At 42.1% G+C, this 19285-nt stretch overlaps 2 protein-coding genes across 6 annotated transcripts in view; both read right to left on the minus strand.

Moving 5' to 3' along the window:
* Positions 1 to 3016, minus strand: part of mcf2lb (mcf.2 cell line derived transforming sequence-like b) — a 45862-nt gene extending 42846 nt beyond the window's left edge. The window contains exons 1-2 of the mRNA XM_037110688.1: positions 2473 to 3016; positions 856 to 1547 (exon numbers count right to left, since the gene is read on the minus strand). Of these exons, the coding sequence (XP_036966583.1) occupies positions 856 to 934 (79 nt within the window). The 5' untranslated portion in view covers positions 935 to 1547; positions 2473 to 3016. The remainder of the gene's footprint in view (positions 1 to 855; positions 1548 to 2472) is intronic.
* A 560-nt stretch (positions 3017 to 3576) lies between these two features.
* LOC119026236 (probable phospholipid-transporting ATPase IH) overlaps positions 3577 to 19285 on the minus strand; it is a 40695-nt gene continuing 24986 nt past the window's right edge. The window contains exons 16-32 of one of the 5 annotated variants that reach the window (XR_005077078.1): positions 19155 to 19228; positions 18931 to 19034; positions 18052 to 18233; positions 17364 to 17597; positions 16589 to 16766; positions 16393 to 16495; positions 15471 to 15616; positions 15014 to 15073; positions 13570 to 13697; positions 13349 to 13484; positions 12835 to 12858; positions 11771 to 11836; positions 11417 to 11520; positions 11148 to 11313; positions 10393 to 10507; positions 8768 to 8974; positions 7225 to 7354 (exon numbers count right to left, since the gene is read on the minus strand). Coding sequence is in view for 4 of the 5 variants with exons in the window: in XM_037110433.1 (XP_036966328.1) it covers positions 7082 to 7354; positions 11148 to 11313; positions 11417 to 11520; positions 11771 to 11836; positions 12835 to 12858; positions 13349 to 13484; positions 13570 to 13697; positions 15014 to 15073; positions 15471 to 15616; positions 16393 to 16495; positions 16589 to 16766; positions 17364 to 17597; positions 18052 to 18233; positions 18931 to 19034; positions 19155 to 19228 (1978 nt within the window). In the remaining variant the exon portion in view is untranslated. Of the gene's footprint in view, positions 7355 to 8767; positions 8975 to 10392; positions 10508 to 11147; positions 11314 to 11416; positions 11521 to 11770; positions 11837 to 12834; positions 12859 to 13348; positions 13485 to 13569; positions 13698 to 15013; positions 15074 to 15470; positions 15617 to 16392; positions 16496 to 16588; positions 16767 to 17363; positions 17598 to 18051; positions 18234 to 18930; positions 19035 to 19154; positions 19229 to 19285 lie in introns of all 5 variants that reach the window. The other 4 variants (XM_037110435.1, XM_037110433.1, XM_037110436.1 and 1 more) reach the window with 4 other exon arrangements.

A 19285-nucleotide genomic window follows, 5' to 3' on the forward strand; every position in this document is an offset into this window, starting at 1 on the left:
CATTCTGGAAAGGGCTCCAAAATAGCTTTCTTTTGTGATTATTTCCCCTGCAATCAGACATAAAGGGCCTCAAATGTTTCCCCTGCAACAACTTTGATTGTTCGCAGCAAATATGAAAGGCCGTACACGAACACAGTGGAGCTCCGCACAAAACACAATAGCACACACCTGAGGGGCAAAATCTAAGACGTGATAAATATACCTGAAGTGGCAAGTCGATGTTGCATAATCAGTCAAGGATAACAGAGGAGTATGGACTGAACATATAGGTCACTGTCTCACATTTCTGCCCTCAACACCTCTTCCGATCAGACAAATGATCAGGGTGGAGCACTGAGGAACTGGGTCAGTGAGGGACAGTATGACAACATAAATCTACCTGATCGCAGCTTGTGTTTAAGCATATCTTACACACATCAGTGTATAGGTTTAATACAGTTCTCCTAAAATGTGTTACAATTCATTTCGGCTCTTGTGTCTTAACCCCATGAACTACTTTTTCACCCTCTGAAACTGTACCATATTTTCCACAGCTTGTAACAAAAACACAGATTAATTTGCCAAACATTTGCTTGGCTTGAGGCAGAAATAGCAAAAGCAGCAGCACATTAAACCTGGTGTGGCTTCCCATAACGAAGCTTTGTGGCTTACTGACGTGATGATCCTGCCCTTTTCTCCATAAATCGCTTCCTTTCACCTTTTATTTGCTAAATGTAACCAAGTACTACACTGAATCACATTGTGGCAGTGTACAGATTGATATTTCACCTTTATCCATACAGCCACGATCCTCTGCAATCAGCAATGCAATAACCAGGGAGAATAGCTGCTGCTGAATGTGTTGTTGTCACCCACCTATGCTTTGGGTGACAGTCCTCAGCCTCTCCAGCAGCTCCCCAAGGGCCATCTCTTCTGTCTTCATCCACAGGATCATCCTCCAAAGGGACAGCGGAAGACCAGCTGCCCAGCTAAAAGACACTTTGACGGGAAGAAGAGACAGCTTGCCTGCTTTTTCTTGAACGATGACTCGGAGAGAGGATGATGATGATGAGGATGGGTGAAGGGGTATGGTGGAGTGGCAAGCCTGACCGACCAGAAGGGGATGAGAGGGAGTAAATTAGCCCGAGAGATATCTGTGAGAGAGGGGGTGTGTGCAGCTCGGAGGTGCTGGGATGCTTGTGAGAGATGGATGCTTTCGAGGATGGAGAGGATGCTGCAGAGGCGGATGAGGGAATGATGCTGATGAAGCTGCTTCGGCTGTGACAGCCCCAGCTGCGCCGACGAGTCCTCCGCAGAGGGATGCAGAGATCAGGATGCCAGCGATGGAGATGGGGAGGAGGAGGTGGAGCGAGAGGACGCCTTATGCGCACACGCATGCTTCAGCCTCAGCTCTCATGATGGTGCAAACCTGTGCAGACCTGGCAGACTGAGCGGGGGAGGGGAAGCGAAGGTCAGCGTTGCAGTTTCGCACGACGACAGCCAATCCAATAGCGACACCCAGTGTGGAGGCGAAGGCATAACAGCAGTGTCATGGAAGAGACTCCTCTCTACAAACACAAAAAGCACTGCCGGTCACACACCATTGGTTGTGCTGCATTGGCACCATGTGACGACACTGGGTGATGACAGACATGGCTGGGCTACTTCAGGCAAGGGTCAATTCAAGTTGCATTTTCATTAAACTGTAATAATTTGGGCTAAAAAAACAAACATGAATATACTGGAGCTTAGCTTCTAGTAAGCTCCAGTGTGTAGGATTCAAATGGCTCAACTGGCAGCAAATTAATATAATATTCATAATTATGTTTTCATAAGGTTATAATTAAGTAATATAAAAATGAATAATGAAGTTAACAATTGTAGAGTTCTCTCTTCCTTAGAATGAGCTTTACAATTACAGAGGAGCAGGTCCTCTTCCACAGTGTATGTCATGTTGCACTGCCATGTTTCTACAGTAGCCCAGAATGGACAAACCTCCAGAGAATTCCCACTCCACAACCGTTTTGGAGGCAAATATTGCATTTTATATTATTCTACATTTATTTGAAAACTTTAATTATTAGTTACTTTGCAGATTGGATGCTGCATACCAGCCAAAGCACTGCACTATTTATTAATTTATCTGCAATCAGATAAAAGCAAACATTGATCCCTATCAGAAAAATGATGAAGATAATATTTGATTATCAGCAGTTAACTCGTAGTATACGAGCTAATATATTTATAAGTTACTTTATGTACTTAGTTGTACTTTTAACACTTGGCGCAGAAAGAACTTCTCCTGGCATTTCCCTGTGGTAGTACTAGTGACGTTAGCAACATGGCTACCTTTAGCAGGTTGGCTATAGTCCAAAGCAAAAAACTACTGTAATAAGAAACCCAATTTGACCAATTAACCCTGATCTCAGTGCTATGAGAAGGCAGAGTAAAACAGCAGGTTGTATTTATAAATAGGCAGGTTTTACTACTTACAGGGGAAACTGTCTTGAGTCCCAGTATTATGGAGACGCATACATCAATGGCTGAACAGACTTTGTCTCACTCTTGTTGCACCTGGGTTCCAGTCACTGCCCCCCTCACCTTCTTAGCCGCCACCATCAACGGGGTTGTAGTTTTCACAGATATTCCACTTGTTACACAGATACCTGGAGATAGCAACCAGGGAAAACAATGCCTCCTCCTGTTTTAGTTGATTTGCTGTCTTTATTTGTTTCCTTTTTGGTTTTTTTGGGTTTTTTTTTTGGTACAAATCCGACCCAGTGGCAGGCTAATTAGCACAGCGAGGTTTATAAGGAACCACTCACAGATGGTGTCATTTTCTACTGCTGTTACACCATGCAATCAGTATTTACTTCACCTGACTAAATTATGTGCCAAACAAATAGGATGTAACCAGAGTAGCCGGCTGTTAAAACTGAAACTGCTGATGGCTGGTTAGCCCAGTTAGCAGTGCAGCTAGTGATCTAGACTGAGAGCTCAGAGCAGCAAGGGAGTGTTGTCCTTTGCACTTGTAGGACTGGATCGTGAGATGGGAGGGGGCTAGCTAGTTAGCATGCTAACCTCTGTAGATATCTCTGCAACACAACATGAAGACATCAAAACATTAGTTACTTACATTCTGTTGACAATTTCAGTTAATAGATTTAAATGATTTAAACTAAAATGACATACTTACAGGTTGCATTGCTTTAAGTTTGAGCAAAAAATCTAGTTATTTTTCTAAATATAATTACAATGTGGCCCATCATCATTGTTAAGAAAATACTGGTTATAGGTAGATAACTAATTTTTCTAGCATGCAGGGCAGTGTTTTCTCCACTGGAACACTTTGCTGTTCTCTTGCAAATTGTGCAACCACAGAGGGAACTTAATAACATTTTATCTTTAAATGGGGAGTCAAACAGGGATCTTCTTGAGCATAAAGCCACAGTTGTCTGCTGTGGCTGATTAAGAGCAAAGAGCGGCAGGTCTGCCTGAAAACTAATGGGGGTAGTGGATGACATGACTGCACAGGTTAGAATGGGAAGGCATTAATATTGGCATACATGTTCTGACATGAATATTAACACAGAGGAAAATGTTTTCACTCTTTCTTTATTACAAGCAGAATGACAATACAGTGCTTTGCCCTCATTTGCTACAGACAGGCTGGCAAAAAGTAAACAGGTGAACTTTTAAAATCTTTATCCCCCCCCATGAAAAGTAAATTCTCAAAACCTGTTTAGTAATACAAACAGTGCTGTACTGAAGGTATGATATGAAGTGTGCTGCTCCGAACACACAAGTCCACATTTCAGACCTTCGCCAAGCTCAGGAATGACAGGAGAAGCACCTGCTGTTCTGCTGATGGACTTAGAAAAAAAGCAGTTTGACATTCTGATCAGCAGTAGAAGGCTGGTGCGATAAACCCATTTGAGACGCCTACAGACAGTCCATTCCATTCAAGTTATTTGGTCACTTTTTTTTAAATCTCGCCCACTACAATCTTCTTAGAAAAATAACTTGTGAGGAGGAGTGAACACTTATAAACCCCAGTCGACAGACAATAGACCTTGTTTTTAGGGGAAAAACGATCAGCTGTAGAACAAAGTGCAGTGTGTAAACCTACTGGTAAATCTCTAATGAATCATATAATGTATATGTTGCTCTCATTTTGGTTATAAACTTGAACGTACATTCTAACAGAGTTAAAATATAGTTTTTTCTTTTCCTCTGGGATACAAAAGTAGCAAAAGAAATATTCAGAATGGAAAAAACAAAAATGACAGGTAAGTAGTGAAAAAGTGAGCTGTGAAGGACTCTGCTAACAAACTGTGTTTGAAGAGTGACTACAAAGAGTTCCCCGGTACATTATCAAAGTAAAATAGACCTTACAGCATTATTGTGGTAGAATGTGACATGTAGAATATGGCAACAGCACAGTGAGGTGGGACACTGCATAACAAGCACCAAGGCTCTTTAATTATTAGTCTAGTGAGGTCAGAGTGAGCCCCCAAGTCCAAACACCTGTGGGGGCTTTGAGTGAAAACTGAAAAAGACAAATCCAGACCTCCAACCAAACTGATAAATCATCTGTGCCCCAGTAAAAAAAAAAAAAAACTTTGAACACCTGTTACTAAATCTATAAATGTTGGCAGATGGTGATGTGTATGAAAATAAACTGTATAAACATAGAAAAATGTTTCAGAATCTGACATTCAAGACTTCCAGAGTCAGTCACTCGCTGTGCAACACCACAGATATGCTTTGGACAAAGAGGACTTCGGATGTTAGAAATGCAGAAGAGACGTTCATCCATAATGAGCTACAATCTTTAGCTGGAGGACATGATGGACAAATCGGTTCAACATTCTATTGATTTGATTGTGACATCGCCGATTCAAGTCTCCCTCCTACCTACAACAGACTATATATATACTTTATATTTAACACCCTCTTTTCACTACAATATATATCAAAAGTTTTTAAGTTACATCCATACATCAACAGTGACCGCCATCAATAATTTTCGAACAATACATAAAAACTCATGGATTAATGCAACACAGAGAAAAACCTCTTATAAACATGACGACATGACATTAGCATTCTTACGTACAACTTTTGCATAACACGGAGCATGGCAGCAAACACACAAGCACAATGCAACAAGTCATTTAGGACATCCATAAATAAAGACTCCATCGGTGTCGGGGCGCTGCTGTTGCCCGACGCGGCCACATGGAGGCAGGTGTGGGCACAGTGGGCTCATTGTCATGAGAAAGAAAGGGCTGAATCCAAATGTCCACATTCTGGACTTGAGGACTGAGGAGACTTCGGCTGAACGCACCGTGACGTCCAGCCTGCAAGGTTGTGAGACTGCAGGTCTGTTTAAGATGCTGGTAGACAGGCATAAACACTCCAACTCTAAAATGCATTTCAGTGTTATGTTTCACTCCAGAAGATCACAAATAAAGCAACTTATGGTTAAGTAATTAGTATTTATTGAGCCTACTTGGATAATAATCAGTATTGTGTTTCACTTGACTTGAAGGATGACATAAAGAGTAACTAATGATTAATTAATTAGTAAATAATGAGTCGTTACTAGTTCGTGCTACTCAGCTGCTTAGTCAGTGTGAGGAACAACTCATTAAGAAAGTAGTCGGTATGTCAGATATTTAGAAACTAATCATTACCGAATGACCTGATTAATAGAGTATCTTCCTGTCTGTTGTCAAGTTACTGTTTGATTAATTGTTTTACACTCATAATACGTTTATTTATTTATTTTTTGCTCAGAAATTGGAAAAAACTATTTCATGCCCATATTGCAATGAATTGTGGGTACTAAACCAATAAGTCCAGTTAGGTCTGGAGCCCAATCTGACTCTCTGAGACTGTTTGACAACCCTTGTGGACTGGATGAACTGTGGGTTTGGAGAGCCCTCAGCACTCGCAGACAAACGATGAACGAGCCCCCCAAAGTCTGCAAGTCTGCACAAGTGAAGCCTGGGCATTTGAATTCAGCCAAGGTGTCATGATATGTTTCGTAATGAATGATGTCTGTGTTGAAGAGGTATAAGGAAGACCCGAGAGAAGAAGGACAGATCAGCATGCAGCAGAGATCCCACATGCTACAACGGCAGATAAGGACACCAAACATGATTGTGAGAGTGAAAGAAGAGACACACTGTACCAGACATGTATGCCCTCTGAAGCTCCCTGTCCACTCACGTACATTTTGAAACTGACCTAGAAATATAATCCACTAAAAATGAGTATCTATGAATTAAGGCAGGGTGGCTAGAATACTGCACATCCCTCTTCCGATTTTCCCCTTTTCGCTCCCTCAGCTGATGGGTGTGTGTGAGTGTAAGGCTTTGTAAAACACCACTTCTGCTTCTTCTTAATTTTTTTTTTTGTTTGTTTCTTTTACACCCTTCTCCTTTGGCTCCTAGCCTGCTGCTGTGTGGTTACCTGTAAGGCAAAGGTGTGTCACATACAAACATACAGTAACAGGCAAATTCATGCATACACTCGCGCACATGCACACGCACGCGCACGCACATCTAAAGGGCTGAGCTTGCCCCTTACTTGGCCAGACCACATACTGTACATAAATGTTTCCGACAAATGGTTACAAAGGAGCAAAAAGGACGTGAAAATGGAGGAACAGGCAAGAACGTGAGACCGGAAATGAGGACGAGGAATACAAAAATGTCCAACATGTTGAAACAGGACAATTCATTAGTGCATGAAATGATGCACGTCCGCACGTGGTTCCCCTTTCTTTCTTAGACTTGTTCAAGTGAAAGCTGGGTGGGAACTTTGATGAGACTAAGACAGGAACTACACGGAAACAAAAAGTATGAAGATGATGCGTCAGGGCTACAATTTCTAAAGGGTCATCCACTCAGGTGTAGCCCAGAAAATGCACATGGTGAACTCAGCAAAGAGGTTGATGCGTGTGAACATGTTGGTTTGTGTTTTGCTCTAGAAATCCTCGACCCTTGAGATCTTGGTTGCACATCGTGAGATGTACTTTCAGTTTCGGCCCACCAGATTCATGCACACGTAGTGTCAGAGTCCGCGCTTGTGTTCACACGGAGGTCTCCGGCCCTGGAGCGCAGTAGGCAAATCCAGCCCCCGAGAGTCTCAGCCTGTAGGGGCTGAGAGAGCACAAATCTGCCCCGCCCCCTTCCGCCAAGTGGGCCAGTAGTTTCTGGGGAAGGGGATCAGACCGGCGGAGCGACAGCATCTCCACGGTGCCGAGGTGGAGGTGAGAGGAGTTGGTGCTCGTGCCTTTGTAGGATCGAGGAGGGGACAGTGGAGTCGACTCGGCCACGCCACCCTGCGACAGCTTTTCATGATCCTGCAGAGAGATGGAGGAAGCATCATGATGAGAAAATCCTGAACATGGGAAGGAGTAAAAAGGAAATGAGAATCATTGCGCCATGCATGCAGATGAGTAAGGATGTAAGACAGGTTAATGCATGAGATCCAGCAGCAGGGTTATATTCAGAAGGCTCTAGATGTTGAGATGTTTAGTTTTAATGACACCACGTCATGGAACCCTGGATCAAATTCAACAAACAAAATGGACACAGAAATCCATGAAGTGTGGACACTGGAAACAAGTTGCTGAACAATGATAAGAAATTCCCATTATGATTAATAGACGAGTTAGATTATGCACGCATAGAAATAGGGATATAGTGAAAGATCCTCTGAGCACAGCATCACCTCGCTGACTGCTGTTTTCAATGCAAGTTGCATTTCTGCCATCAGTTTGAATAACTATGGAAGCACTGATCTTTTTATTTTTTTAATTATTGAGTAGGTAGTTCCACAGTGGGCTAAACAGACTGTTTATTTGAAATATTTTTCATGTGAAAGACACGTGTCTTTCATACATTTATACAATATAATATGTCCTCTATCATAGATTGTGTATTGAAGGGCTGAATGACTGTTCAGTTATTAAAAAAATGAGATTTCTTTGTTTCTCGGTCACAAAAGAAACAATATGTATCAGCACTTTCTGTGGGCCAAATGTACTGTACACAGCCACAAGTTCACATCAGTGCATTCCTATTTTGAAATGAAGACACAATTTTCACTTGCTATTCAACCTTCCAACAGCAGATGTCACCAGTATCCCTAATACAAGATGACACTTTTCAGCTTTAATGTGTACAGTGCATAGCATGCCACTGCCATGGCCAACCTTGATTTTTAATATATATCAGTTCTGTCGGTGGCATTAGTAATGGATTAACTACTAAAATATTAATCAAAATATTAATCATATCTATATAAACCTCTAAATCTTGAGAGTCTGACACAGAACATTTAGTCCAAGCACCTTTACCTTACCCTCACATCTATCTACAGCTACAGTCCAGGACCAAAAATGAGTCACAACAAACCGTCTGCTTACTGGAGCCCCACATGACAAATGGCAGCGGATTTTAAGTAGCCTGGGTCTAATAAAGACTGGATTAAATGTCTCATTTGGCTTGTACCCAGATCAACATAATTCCCACCCCACATGCAGCGAGAAGCACAGCACGCTTTGGAACCAGCACTGCAGAGTTAATTGGAGATTGTGATTCCGAAAAGGAGGTTTGACGGAAGGAAACGTCTCGTGCAGACACTTCCCAACCCCCGGCCCGAGCCATAGCACGACACAATGCCCCATGCGGTGCAGAGTAGCAGCAAGCTTCATGGCAGCAGCGTCAAGAACCCAGACTCCCCGCGGTCGATGCCCTCTCTGTGCTGTTACCATGGTGACCCTAGCCCAACTTGGAGGGGGGGCACTTTAGGGTTTGCTGTGCAGGGTGCTGTGGCTGTGTGACATCATGGAGTCATAGGTCCTAGCAGCTTTTGCTCCACTGTCTCCCTCACAGGTCCTTTCAGGGTGGAGCAGGTCCCTCTCACCTGCAGAGCCCGGAGCCACACAGCCCTCCAGGGCCCCTGCTGTCCTTACCTTCTGTGGGTGACGTCAAAGGAAAGGAGGTCATAACGGAACCTGGTCAGACCTTGTGTCTTATATCCAGATATACTCAGCTCTGACTTTATTAGGAACAACTTGCTAAAATGGACGCATGCTAATTTAGCAATCCGGCAATAAATCAAACCTTTATAAAAAAAAAATATGATTTTCAGGTAATGCTGAAAGTGTTTTAGAGGTGTTGATTCAACGTATTGATCATAGACAGACTGAGTGTATATACAGCCTCAAGTTGAAGAAGACTATGGTTCACAGCTGGCACTTCAGCTCAAAATTGTTTTCAACTGGCCACTTTTGAGCAGATTTTACATCCCCACACACATTTGATTTTGAGGATCGAAAAACTGTTGCAACTCACTCACTCCTCACTGACATCACAATCACGTCACTGGCCAACTATGACTGTGACTTCACAGCAGATCTCAGCATGGAACAGCTGTTTTGACCACATTTGACGCCTGTTTGGCAAAATACATGCGCCAACCCCACTTTTGGGTAGAGATGCAATGATTAGTCGAACAAAAGACAATGAATGCAGATTTATTTGGATAGTCAGTTAATTGTGTCTGTAATTTTTCAAGCTAAAATTAAAGGATTTGCCACCTTTCTTTTCAATTCAATGAAGATTTCTGGGGTTTGGGATTGCAATATGCAATGCACTTTGGGCTCTAGTAAATTGTAATCAGCATTTTCAACAATTCTTTTACATTCAAAAGACTAGTTTATTGTAGTTTATTGTGGAGTTATACTGCAGATTAATTGGTAATGGAAAATATCTGTTAGTTTGTTATCTGTTATAGCTAATATATATTAATGTTTTTTTAATTATCTATAAAGGTCCAAAACCGCAAAATATTCAATTAACAAATCATTGTTAATGATAGTAAAAAGAAGCTCTGCAAATCTACAGATTAAAGTCTATAGAGTTTTGGTATTTTTGCTTTAAAACTGACTTAAACAATAATTTATCAGAAGGGTTGATAATACATTTTTGGTACATTCTCCATTAATCGGCGTTTCCTTCAGCCCTACAGCACATGAAAAAACTGCTGTTTCACAAGAAAGAAGTTCTGAAAAATCCAAGAACACATGTCAATGTGACAATATGAAAAACTAAAGAAACACCGTGTCGTGCATGCAATTCAAATCTCTTAAACAGTAAATTTAAAACATGACATATATGAGATGAAAGTTTTCTTCACAAACGGAGGAGAACATTTTTAGAAGCAGAAATATACAGTTCAAAGCTGGCCTGCAAATCAAACATTCACTATTGTCGTCATGAGCGCCCTCATAGTTAGTGTCACATTAAGCAAGGTGTTGAGACAGTGATAAGTGGTTTACACTGGGACATGCCAGCATGCACACAAAGATAAGGGCTTAAAAGAAAGAGTCACCTCCTCTTCGTGCTCCTCTCTCCTCTCTCTGGGCCAATCAGAAACTCATTCTGCTGGAGGACTGAGAAAGCATGAAGATGGTGGACGGCTCCACAGTAAGGCACGGGCGAGTGGACTGCAGTTACCCCCAGAAAGAGCGAGCGGGTGCAGAGGGCAGAGTCACAGGCACACACAGGAGCAGTGGGGGGAAACGAGAGGAGGAGAGGAGAGAGTGATGAAAGGAAATTAAAGAAAAGGAAAAAGGGAGAAAGGAGTGATGGAGATGGAGGGTGGTGAGAATTGTGATTATGGTGGTCCATTAGGGTGCAGCGAGAAGGGAGAAAGGAGAAGAAAGAGCACAGCAGGAAGAAATCTGTCAGACCTTTCATTCATTTTTCCATTCACGGTGAACCTCCCTTCACGGGAAGGTGAAGCTAAGCCACAGGGAACAGGAAGTCATTCTAAAACACGCTGTCACTCAAAGCTATTAGGGATTCTAATGGTCTTACTGGATGATTAATAGTGTAGAAAAGATTTGCTGCCTGCCTGTACAGTTTATTGCAGTCAAAATATCAGGTATCAGCTAGGATATGAGACAACTATACAGGTTGGGACCGGAAATGTGTTTGGTGCTAACATTTTTTAACTTTCTTGAAAATGGGGAAAGCATTAATTAGTCATTAGTTTATGGTTTTAGCAAAGCAAAGACAAACAAAAATCTAAATTCTAACAAAACAATTCAAAGCTTCAGTTTGACCTTGGAGTCAAGCTCTTACCTGTGCACGTTCGGTGGCTGTGGGACACATGGTCCTGCAGAGGACCTTCTTAATGACATCTGGCAGCAAGCTGACCGTAATGAGCAGGATGATGCTGAGCCAGGCCGGACCGCTGGACAGCATCTGCATGAACACGTAGTACATCCTCTGGTAGTTCAGGAAGGGCCTGAGCAGAAGCAGGACACAGAAAATGATGTGATATTCAGAAACATCTTAATCAACACGAAGGTTATTGATGCTAAAGATGAAAAAAACAAAGCGGATTATACCAAATGATGCCTCCCCAGAGAAGAGAGAAAATAACGTAGAAAAGCAACGACCCCCAGATGACAAAGTGATTGATCCAGGTCCAGTGGTGTGTGTCCAAGGCAAGCTGAAACAAACAGAATAAATACATAGTAAACACTCAACCAGTCAATGAAGTCGATAGCTCTGGCTTCAGGGTTTGACTGTTGTGCAAACAGAGCGGCCAGTGTAGTCGATCATTTATGTAACACGCTAGTTAACATGAGTGCCGCATGCCTGCGTGCTATCGGGCATGGGTGCAGCGGTAATGAACTCATTCAGATTGGAGGGATTATGCAATGCAATAGACGAGAGTGTCCAGCACGTGCATCACGCACCTTGAGCGTAACGGTGAACACCAGCACAGTAAAGACGAGAGTCCCAAAGGTCCAGTTCCCAAACATCTGCCAGGGAAGAGAGGGAGAACAGGCTTAGTGGTCACATCAGTCACACACCTGCATCCATGGATTGTTTAATAGTGAACACCCTGTGGTTTTGCAGTGCATATTTGGGCACAAAAAAAGGAGCCAAAAGCCATCGAACATCATATCTATAAAAAAAAAAAAAAAAAAAAAAAAAACTTTCGTTCAAGCTCTGGGGCCAATTATCTGAGCATATTTTCCCACCACCTCTTAGCATCCACATGATTCACCTGCTAAAATCCTAGAAAGGTTCAGGCAGACATCGGGAGTGAACAGATGGAATGAGAGCTGGGCGGGAGGAGGGTGAAGGGAAGGAGAGATCAACATAGTGAAACAGGTTTTTTTTTTTTTTATGTCATAACCACAGCTGGTTGTTGGTACCACTGCACATATCTTTGCTTGAATTCCTTCATTGATTAATCCTCTCCTTTGTGGATAAGAAAAACACTACAAATTTCTGTTTTAAACCCGTTTTGGAGAGTGTTTGTCACCCGTACACAAAGATGAAAACAGACCAGCCACCGGATGCTGGAGTAGTGAAATTAAAACCCAACCAACCCCAAGAACCGCTACCACAAACACAGGAACGTACAAGTACAAACATATACACACACAAATGCACTAACACATTAGACAGAACAACAAACAGATGTTGGATCTTAATCTATAGTACATACTAGCAATACTCCATCTACTACGACAACGAAACACAAGGATAATGTGGGGGAGCGTCTAAGGTTTCTACTATGTCAGTGGAGTTGTTAGGATCAGGTACTGTGCAGGATTCGGGGCTTTACAGAGATTAGGGGGAATAATGGAGCACTGGAAAAACTACACATTCAAATGAAAGTGCATGGATGATGTGAAGTGAGAGAGGATGAAACGGGATGAAACGGTCAAACTGAAAGCTTAAACGGTACGACAGGAACTAAAAAAGCGTGAAAGACAGAGAGAGCTGACAGGGAGGGAGACAGGCTTACCATCTGTGTGTTGGTGGTCATAAGCTGAGGAAGAAGAAGAAGAGGAAGAAGAGGAAGAAGAATAAAAAGAAGAAGAAGAGGAGCAAAATAAAGAGAGAGGAAGCAGAGAGAAGGAGGGGGAAGAAAAAAGAGAAAGGAATCAGGACAAAGGGTAAAATGAAATTTCAGGATGTTTCAAACTTAAAAAACAGGACCAAAGGCAATCAAAACAGTTGACATGATACAAATTAACAATACAGAGAAAGATGCTATTGCGTTGTCGATATGAATGGAGATCCAATGTTGCTGACCTAAACGGGGGCCTGGGATAGAAACCTTACTGTTAAATGACAAAAACATGACCACAAAGTCAGCCTGTAACACTTAACTCCTCTTTCATGAGAAATCCAATGGAGATGGATGAGTGTTTGTTAAGAAACTTTGTGTCCATTATCCTCTTTTCATTTCCCTGAAAGTGCTTTAACCATTCTATTTCTACCTTTGCTCCTCTGTTGACACAGAGACAGAGGCTTACCTGGCCATTGCTGGTGAAGGTGGTGTTGTCAAACAGGAAGTAGGCACCAAAGAAGAAGATAACAGCGTCAAACACACCCAGGCATGTCCAATAAAGGAAGACAGGCCAGCGGAGGAGGGAGTTCTTTGCTATGTCCCTAAAGAGAGGCAGGAAGCAAAATGAGCAAAAGCAACTTACATAGCATCATAAAAGTCATGAAGACATGCCTCCTTTGACCTCACCTGTACAAGGAGGGGTCCCTCTTGAGCGTCTCCATGGTGACGTGCTGCTCCACCAGGCTGTAGAGGAGGATGGGAAGTGAGGTGAAGCTGATGTTGTACAACGTCAAGTAGGCGGTGTCGTACAGAGGCTGCAGAGGGACAATAAACAATACAGACATCAGAAATCTGAAAAGGAAAAGACACTCCTGAAATTTTAAGTTATTAAGTTATTATCAAGTTAAGTTATCATTATTTTAGCCACCTGGGGGCAGCATTCATTTCACAGTTAACAATATGGAAGACACATGGCGACAAAGGCTTTTTAGTGGGAAAAAAAATGTCTGGTCATTCAGCTAGTTGCTCACTTTTTGCCACATTTTGACCCCAAGTACCCGGAACTTTTAGTCTCAAGAACTACTTTTAAAATTTCCTGCAGCACATTGTTGGCTGCCTTTCCACCGCAGTCTAGTGGTGCCTTAACTTGGCAGTCAGAATTTCTGAGTTCTCTGTCAGCAATTTCATTTGAAATTTGAAATTTTTGGCTAAGAAAGCAGCTGGTCCTCTTATCAATAGTTGTCTTATTTGTCTTATTTGTCTTATTCATGAAATCAGTATTACACATAGTTCTGTTCAACATCTATCAGTTGCTCCGATGGTTTCATGCCAAAATAATTTCAACTTGGGTATGACACAAAACCAGCTGCTTTAAAGCAGCAGCTTTTTATAATCACTGAAAAATGTTGCAAGTACTCGACCACTCAGAAATGCTCAGTGTTACAAGCCCCACCCCAAAGTTCCTTCACTTTTGGAAGGTACTACAGAAATAATGTCCACTGATCTTAATTTAGACCCCCATGCCCTGTGGTGGAAATGCACTGAAAAGGTTCCTGACCCCTAGAGAAAGTTCCTGCGGTTGAAAAGCACCTTTTATCAGGATTTTTTTGGAGGGCAGGTACATGAAGTTAATGTATTAGAGTTGTCTGCTCTAACTAGAAACATGATTGATGGCAATGGGGTCTGCGGGCTGTGAAATCCAAACAATGAGCTAAAGGAGGTGAAAACACTCAGAACAGCTGAGAGGAGGTAGGTAGCTTCTCTGTAGATTTTGTCAATGTGAACTATACTGTTCACATTATGTCATTTAATTCACTGTTAACATGAAAATATGAATTCCTACAGCTTTAATAAATATACATTTCCGGGTAACTCCCCCAGGTGTACACATAGAAGTGTGTTTACAGGTCTTACAGGTGTTCACATGGACTGCTGCACATGTGAAAACAGTACTGTAAAGCCTTTTGTGTCTCCAGAGGAAGCTGCACGTAATCTGATAAATTGCCTCCAGTGATAACTGCCTTTGAAAGGCATTAATTATTATATACAGCTGGTGTAATGTGTACAGACTGTATTTACATACTACGCTGGGTGCTTGCGGACTGTAGCTCTAACAGTTTTAAGTGCTTACCTGCTGGGAAAACCCACAGAAGAACTGATACAGGAACTGAGGGAAGATGAAGCATACATTCTGCAAAAGATTTAAGAGGAGAAAAAACAACGAATGGAGAGAGTGATAGGCTTGTGACAAGTACACATGAGGAGATTTGAAGAATCTAAAAATGCTACTATCTACACATTTCTGTTTATGCAGAGATTGTGAGCTATAAGCTGACTGAGTGGGCCGCACAGCGCTGGCCTGCCAAAAGGAAAAAATGAATCAGTTGGCAGGGCACTGCTTGCTGTGGAAGCCGCCCACACTGATCATCGTAGCCATGAATCCAGGAGAGAACGCCGCACCAGGGATTCATGAATCCGGTAATCTGTCAAAGTAGCTGCAAAATCTGGTTCTTTGTGGCTCAGTGTTGCACTGGGAATTACTATAAAGTGATTAAAATGACTGAGTACACGAGGCATCCGTCTTGTACCTTATAGAAGAAGTACTGAACGAGTTCAGCAATTCGGATGTAATAGTAGTGCCCGTGAACGAGCAGCATCTTCTTCAGGTGTTTGAACTTGGGGATGGCATAGTCACTGTTTCTTGCTGCCTGTCGGCCTTCTTTACCCATGATGCCTTCAGGAGAAACAGAGCTTGGTTAGTTATAATCAGACACTAATATAAACAGCAAAATACAGGTGAGTCAATCTTGTATATGTTAGAAGGCAACATTTGATAGTAATGGAGTGCATGTAATCAGTATCATGAAACCAGATGCAAAAAATAATCAGACCAGAATACATTTGAAAAAAATGTGTAATAAGTTTCAAGATACATTGTCAACATACTTGATTACATTTGTGATTACACCTTTGAAACATGGCAGTTTCAAAATCATGAAATGTTGTACTTGATAGCCGACTATTAACTCTGAAAACTGCTTTACTGTTTTTGTTTGGTTAGGCTGATTTGACCAACTGTAGATTCTTAATATGCAAAATGCATGTATTCAGTAACTGACTACATTTCCAAGTAAACTGACACAGAAATGCAAAAACAAATCTAGTTCTAACAACTTTTATCAGCTGAATTTTTGGGTATATGTGACCATTTTAAAATCAAGTTTGATATTTAGCTTTTTATAGGTTATTTATTGTACTCCAAGACAGGAATTCTGTTTGCAAGTTAGTATACCTACATTATATAGTTCCTATAATCTTGAAAGTTTACTGACAGATGTTAAACATCCTGCTTCAGTCCGTATCATCACAAACTGATCACCCAATTTATTTGATTCCTGCCTAAAATGTTTGTTATATTATGTGTCTTCAATCATCAATATAAATGGGTTTTTAAACAATTAACTCAGCCTTACACGGTACTTTATATATTAATGGATGAAATGAGCTCACCAATGCCAACATGTGCTTCCAAGATCATGCTGACATCATTGGCTCCATCGCCGATGGCGAGGGTTATGGGGTGCTCCTTGGAAGCTTTAATTAGTTTCACAATCTGCCAAAAACCAAAACCCTCAGTCACTTCAGCTGTTCGTCATTCAGGAATGTGCTTTGAGTATATCTGTGAAGTGAAGTGCAGTTCTCTCACCTGTGCTTTCTGCAGCGGTGCCATGCGACAGCAGAGCACAGCGCTACAGTTGCGACAGATCTCTAGAAAAATTTCTCTGTAGTTGCCGGGCCCGGCTCCCTCCTGGTTGGGCTTCAGTACTTTAGACAGAGTGGCCCCGTCGATGATCAGACCGAAATCGAGGCAGTCGACTGACAACCTGGAACACAATATCACAGATCAACAGGGAGCTTTTCACACAACACAACAGATATTCTTGATATTCTGCTGATTTAAGCAGTTGTAAGTGCAAATTTAATTTGTGATTATATGATACATGGATCCACAACATTGACCATGTTAAGTGGTGTAAACACTGTAGAGCACCAACAATATGATTTACAGAATGTTCATCAGCAATTACTTTGATAATCGATTAACCATTTCAAGTAAAAATATGATGGCTACAATTAAATGCCCCTTTTCGTGTCTTAACTTTCAGTAAGTTCAACACCTTCAGCTTCTGGACTGCTGATTGGACAAGAGAAGACATCTGAGGTAAAGATGAACTTGATTTATTGCTCTATATACTATACTGATGTGTGCTGTGGCACATTTATTGCTATCTGACAAATTGTTATTCTGAACTTTGGTATCAGGCAAGAATTTCATAATCGGCACATCCCTCATTTGAAAAAATTGTGACCGTTCATTCAACTGACAGAGCAAAGATCAGATTACTGGATGGTAATAGAAATACGTAAGTATCAGTTGCAGTCCTAACATACAGTAGATATCTGCATGCATCATCTCATACCCAGAAATCGAGCGTTGTCTGAGAACAGTCCTGTTTAGTTCAAACAGCACATCATGCAGACTCTGCTCCTCTGTGCGTTTCTTGGTCAGCTCCAGGATCTGGGTGCTGCGACGGAACAGCTTGCTGGCGTAGCAGGTAGCCGCCGCTGTCTCCATCTTGTCCCCTGTCAGGACCCAAACCTTCATCCCCGCCTTGTGCAGCGACTCAATGGTGTCTGCGGCTTTCTCCTGGAGCCTGCGCATCAATACGTCAATAAGTGTTTCAGCCTCCAGTGGGGTAGGTAAAAGCATCCATCAAATCTTCAAGCCATCAATTACCAACTGGTGATAACTCATCAATGCGTGACCACCCCTGTCCCTGCCCATCACCAGTTTATCTACTGGGGAGTCAAACTGTCAGGCAGCCAATCGATTGTTTAAGGAAAACTGCCTTTGCAGGTCAATACTGAAATCTGCCTTGTTGGAGCACAAACACATCTTATATTTCTAACAGCACGAAATGAGGAAAAGACACAAAAGGCACAGCAGGGTTGGTACTAAGTCACTTATCAGAGCTTAGACTGAACCTTCTTTTACCTCATGAGTCATTACAATACTTTGAAGAGGACTTCATGACTCATTAATCTTCTCTTAGTCCCCCTGCTGCTGCACTGTTTTTAAACCCTCCCCCCCTCTCCACAGGGACCGACCTGTCCTCCACTGCCGTAGCGCCCAAAAGCACAAAGTCCCTCTCGATGATGTCATAGGCCTGTGCCAGTCTCTGCTCCCTGTCCTGCAGGGCCAGTTTGGCTGCGGTCAGGTGATGACACGCCTCCTCGTACTCAGACTGCGACAGCCTTTTGTAGGCGACGCACAGAGTCCGCAGCCCCTCCTGTGAGAGACAGAGGGAGGAAGTTGTCATGTGATCAAATGTAAGTTTGCTTAACATAGCTAAACATAACTTAGCATTGCACAAGGTTTTTTATGGCCACTTAAGAGAGGCAGATAAAGTTTTCATGGTGAAAGTGTTGTTTTTTTAACACTTCAACGTGTGTTTGGAGTCGTGTTTCTGGCCAGCTGACAAAAGTTGAGTCCAGTTTTCTTTCTCCTTTTAGCTCTTCTTTTATTTTCCAAATATCTGGCTCTTAAACTGCTGAATGCTCCACTATTCTCGGCAGCAAGTCACTAACTTTGTCTGTCTGACACTTGGTGCCGAGCCAAAAGAGGAAAGCTGTGGCCCGTAAAAACCAAAGCAATGAGCTGAAAGATGAGCAGAGCTGGGTGATAATTATCTGCGGGTGAAACAATCGACCCCTTGCAAATCTCCAGCTAGTGTTAATATAAAAATGCAGACTTTTTTCACTAAAAGACATTTTAATCTGATTGAGAAATTCATATTCAATGCGACTTTGCTAAATTGAATTATTGATAAAAAACATTTAAATCATCATGGGTCACTGAACCTGTTTTATTTATTCTTTTACACCTGAGATGAAGAATAAACATTAATGCATCGAATGATAGTTATGCCAAAACTGGCCTGATTGAATGCCTCATATATATCTGTAATGGTCAAAGTGAACACTTACCACAGCATTCTGCTCAACCCGTGCTTTCACCTGCTCCACCTTCCCAGACACCACCCGAGGAAATATGGATGAGTCTGCTCCCTTACAAAACAGCAGGTATTCTCCTGTGATCGCACAAACACACACACACACAAAAAAACAAACGTTCAACCAAACTGCAAGAGCGGCGCAGAGTGTTTAATCATGGATTTATAAAATGCGTCCATAATCTTGATATGTGTTACCTGAGCTCGACTTCACTATGACACTCATTCTCCTCCTGACAGAGTCAAAGTTGAGAACGTGGAGCAGCTCAAACCTGAAAGGCAGACAGTCCCGGCATAAAGAAGGGCTCACTTTCTCACGTTCATTAATC

The sequence above is a fragment of the Acanthopagrus latus genome, chromosome 9 (genome assembly GCF_904848185.1).
Source record: "Acanthopagrus latus isolate v.2019 chromosome 9, fAcaLat1.1, whole genome shotgun sequence".
Classification (NCBI taxonomy): Eukaryota; Metazoa; Chordata; class Actinopteri; order Spariformes; family Sparidae; genus Acanthopagrus; species Acanthopagrus latus.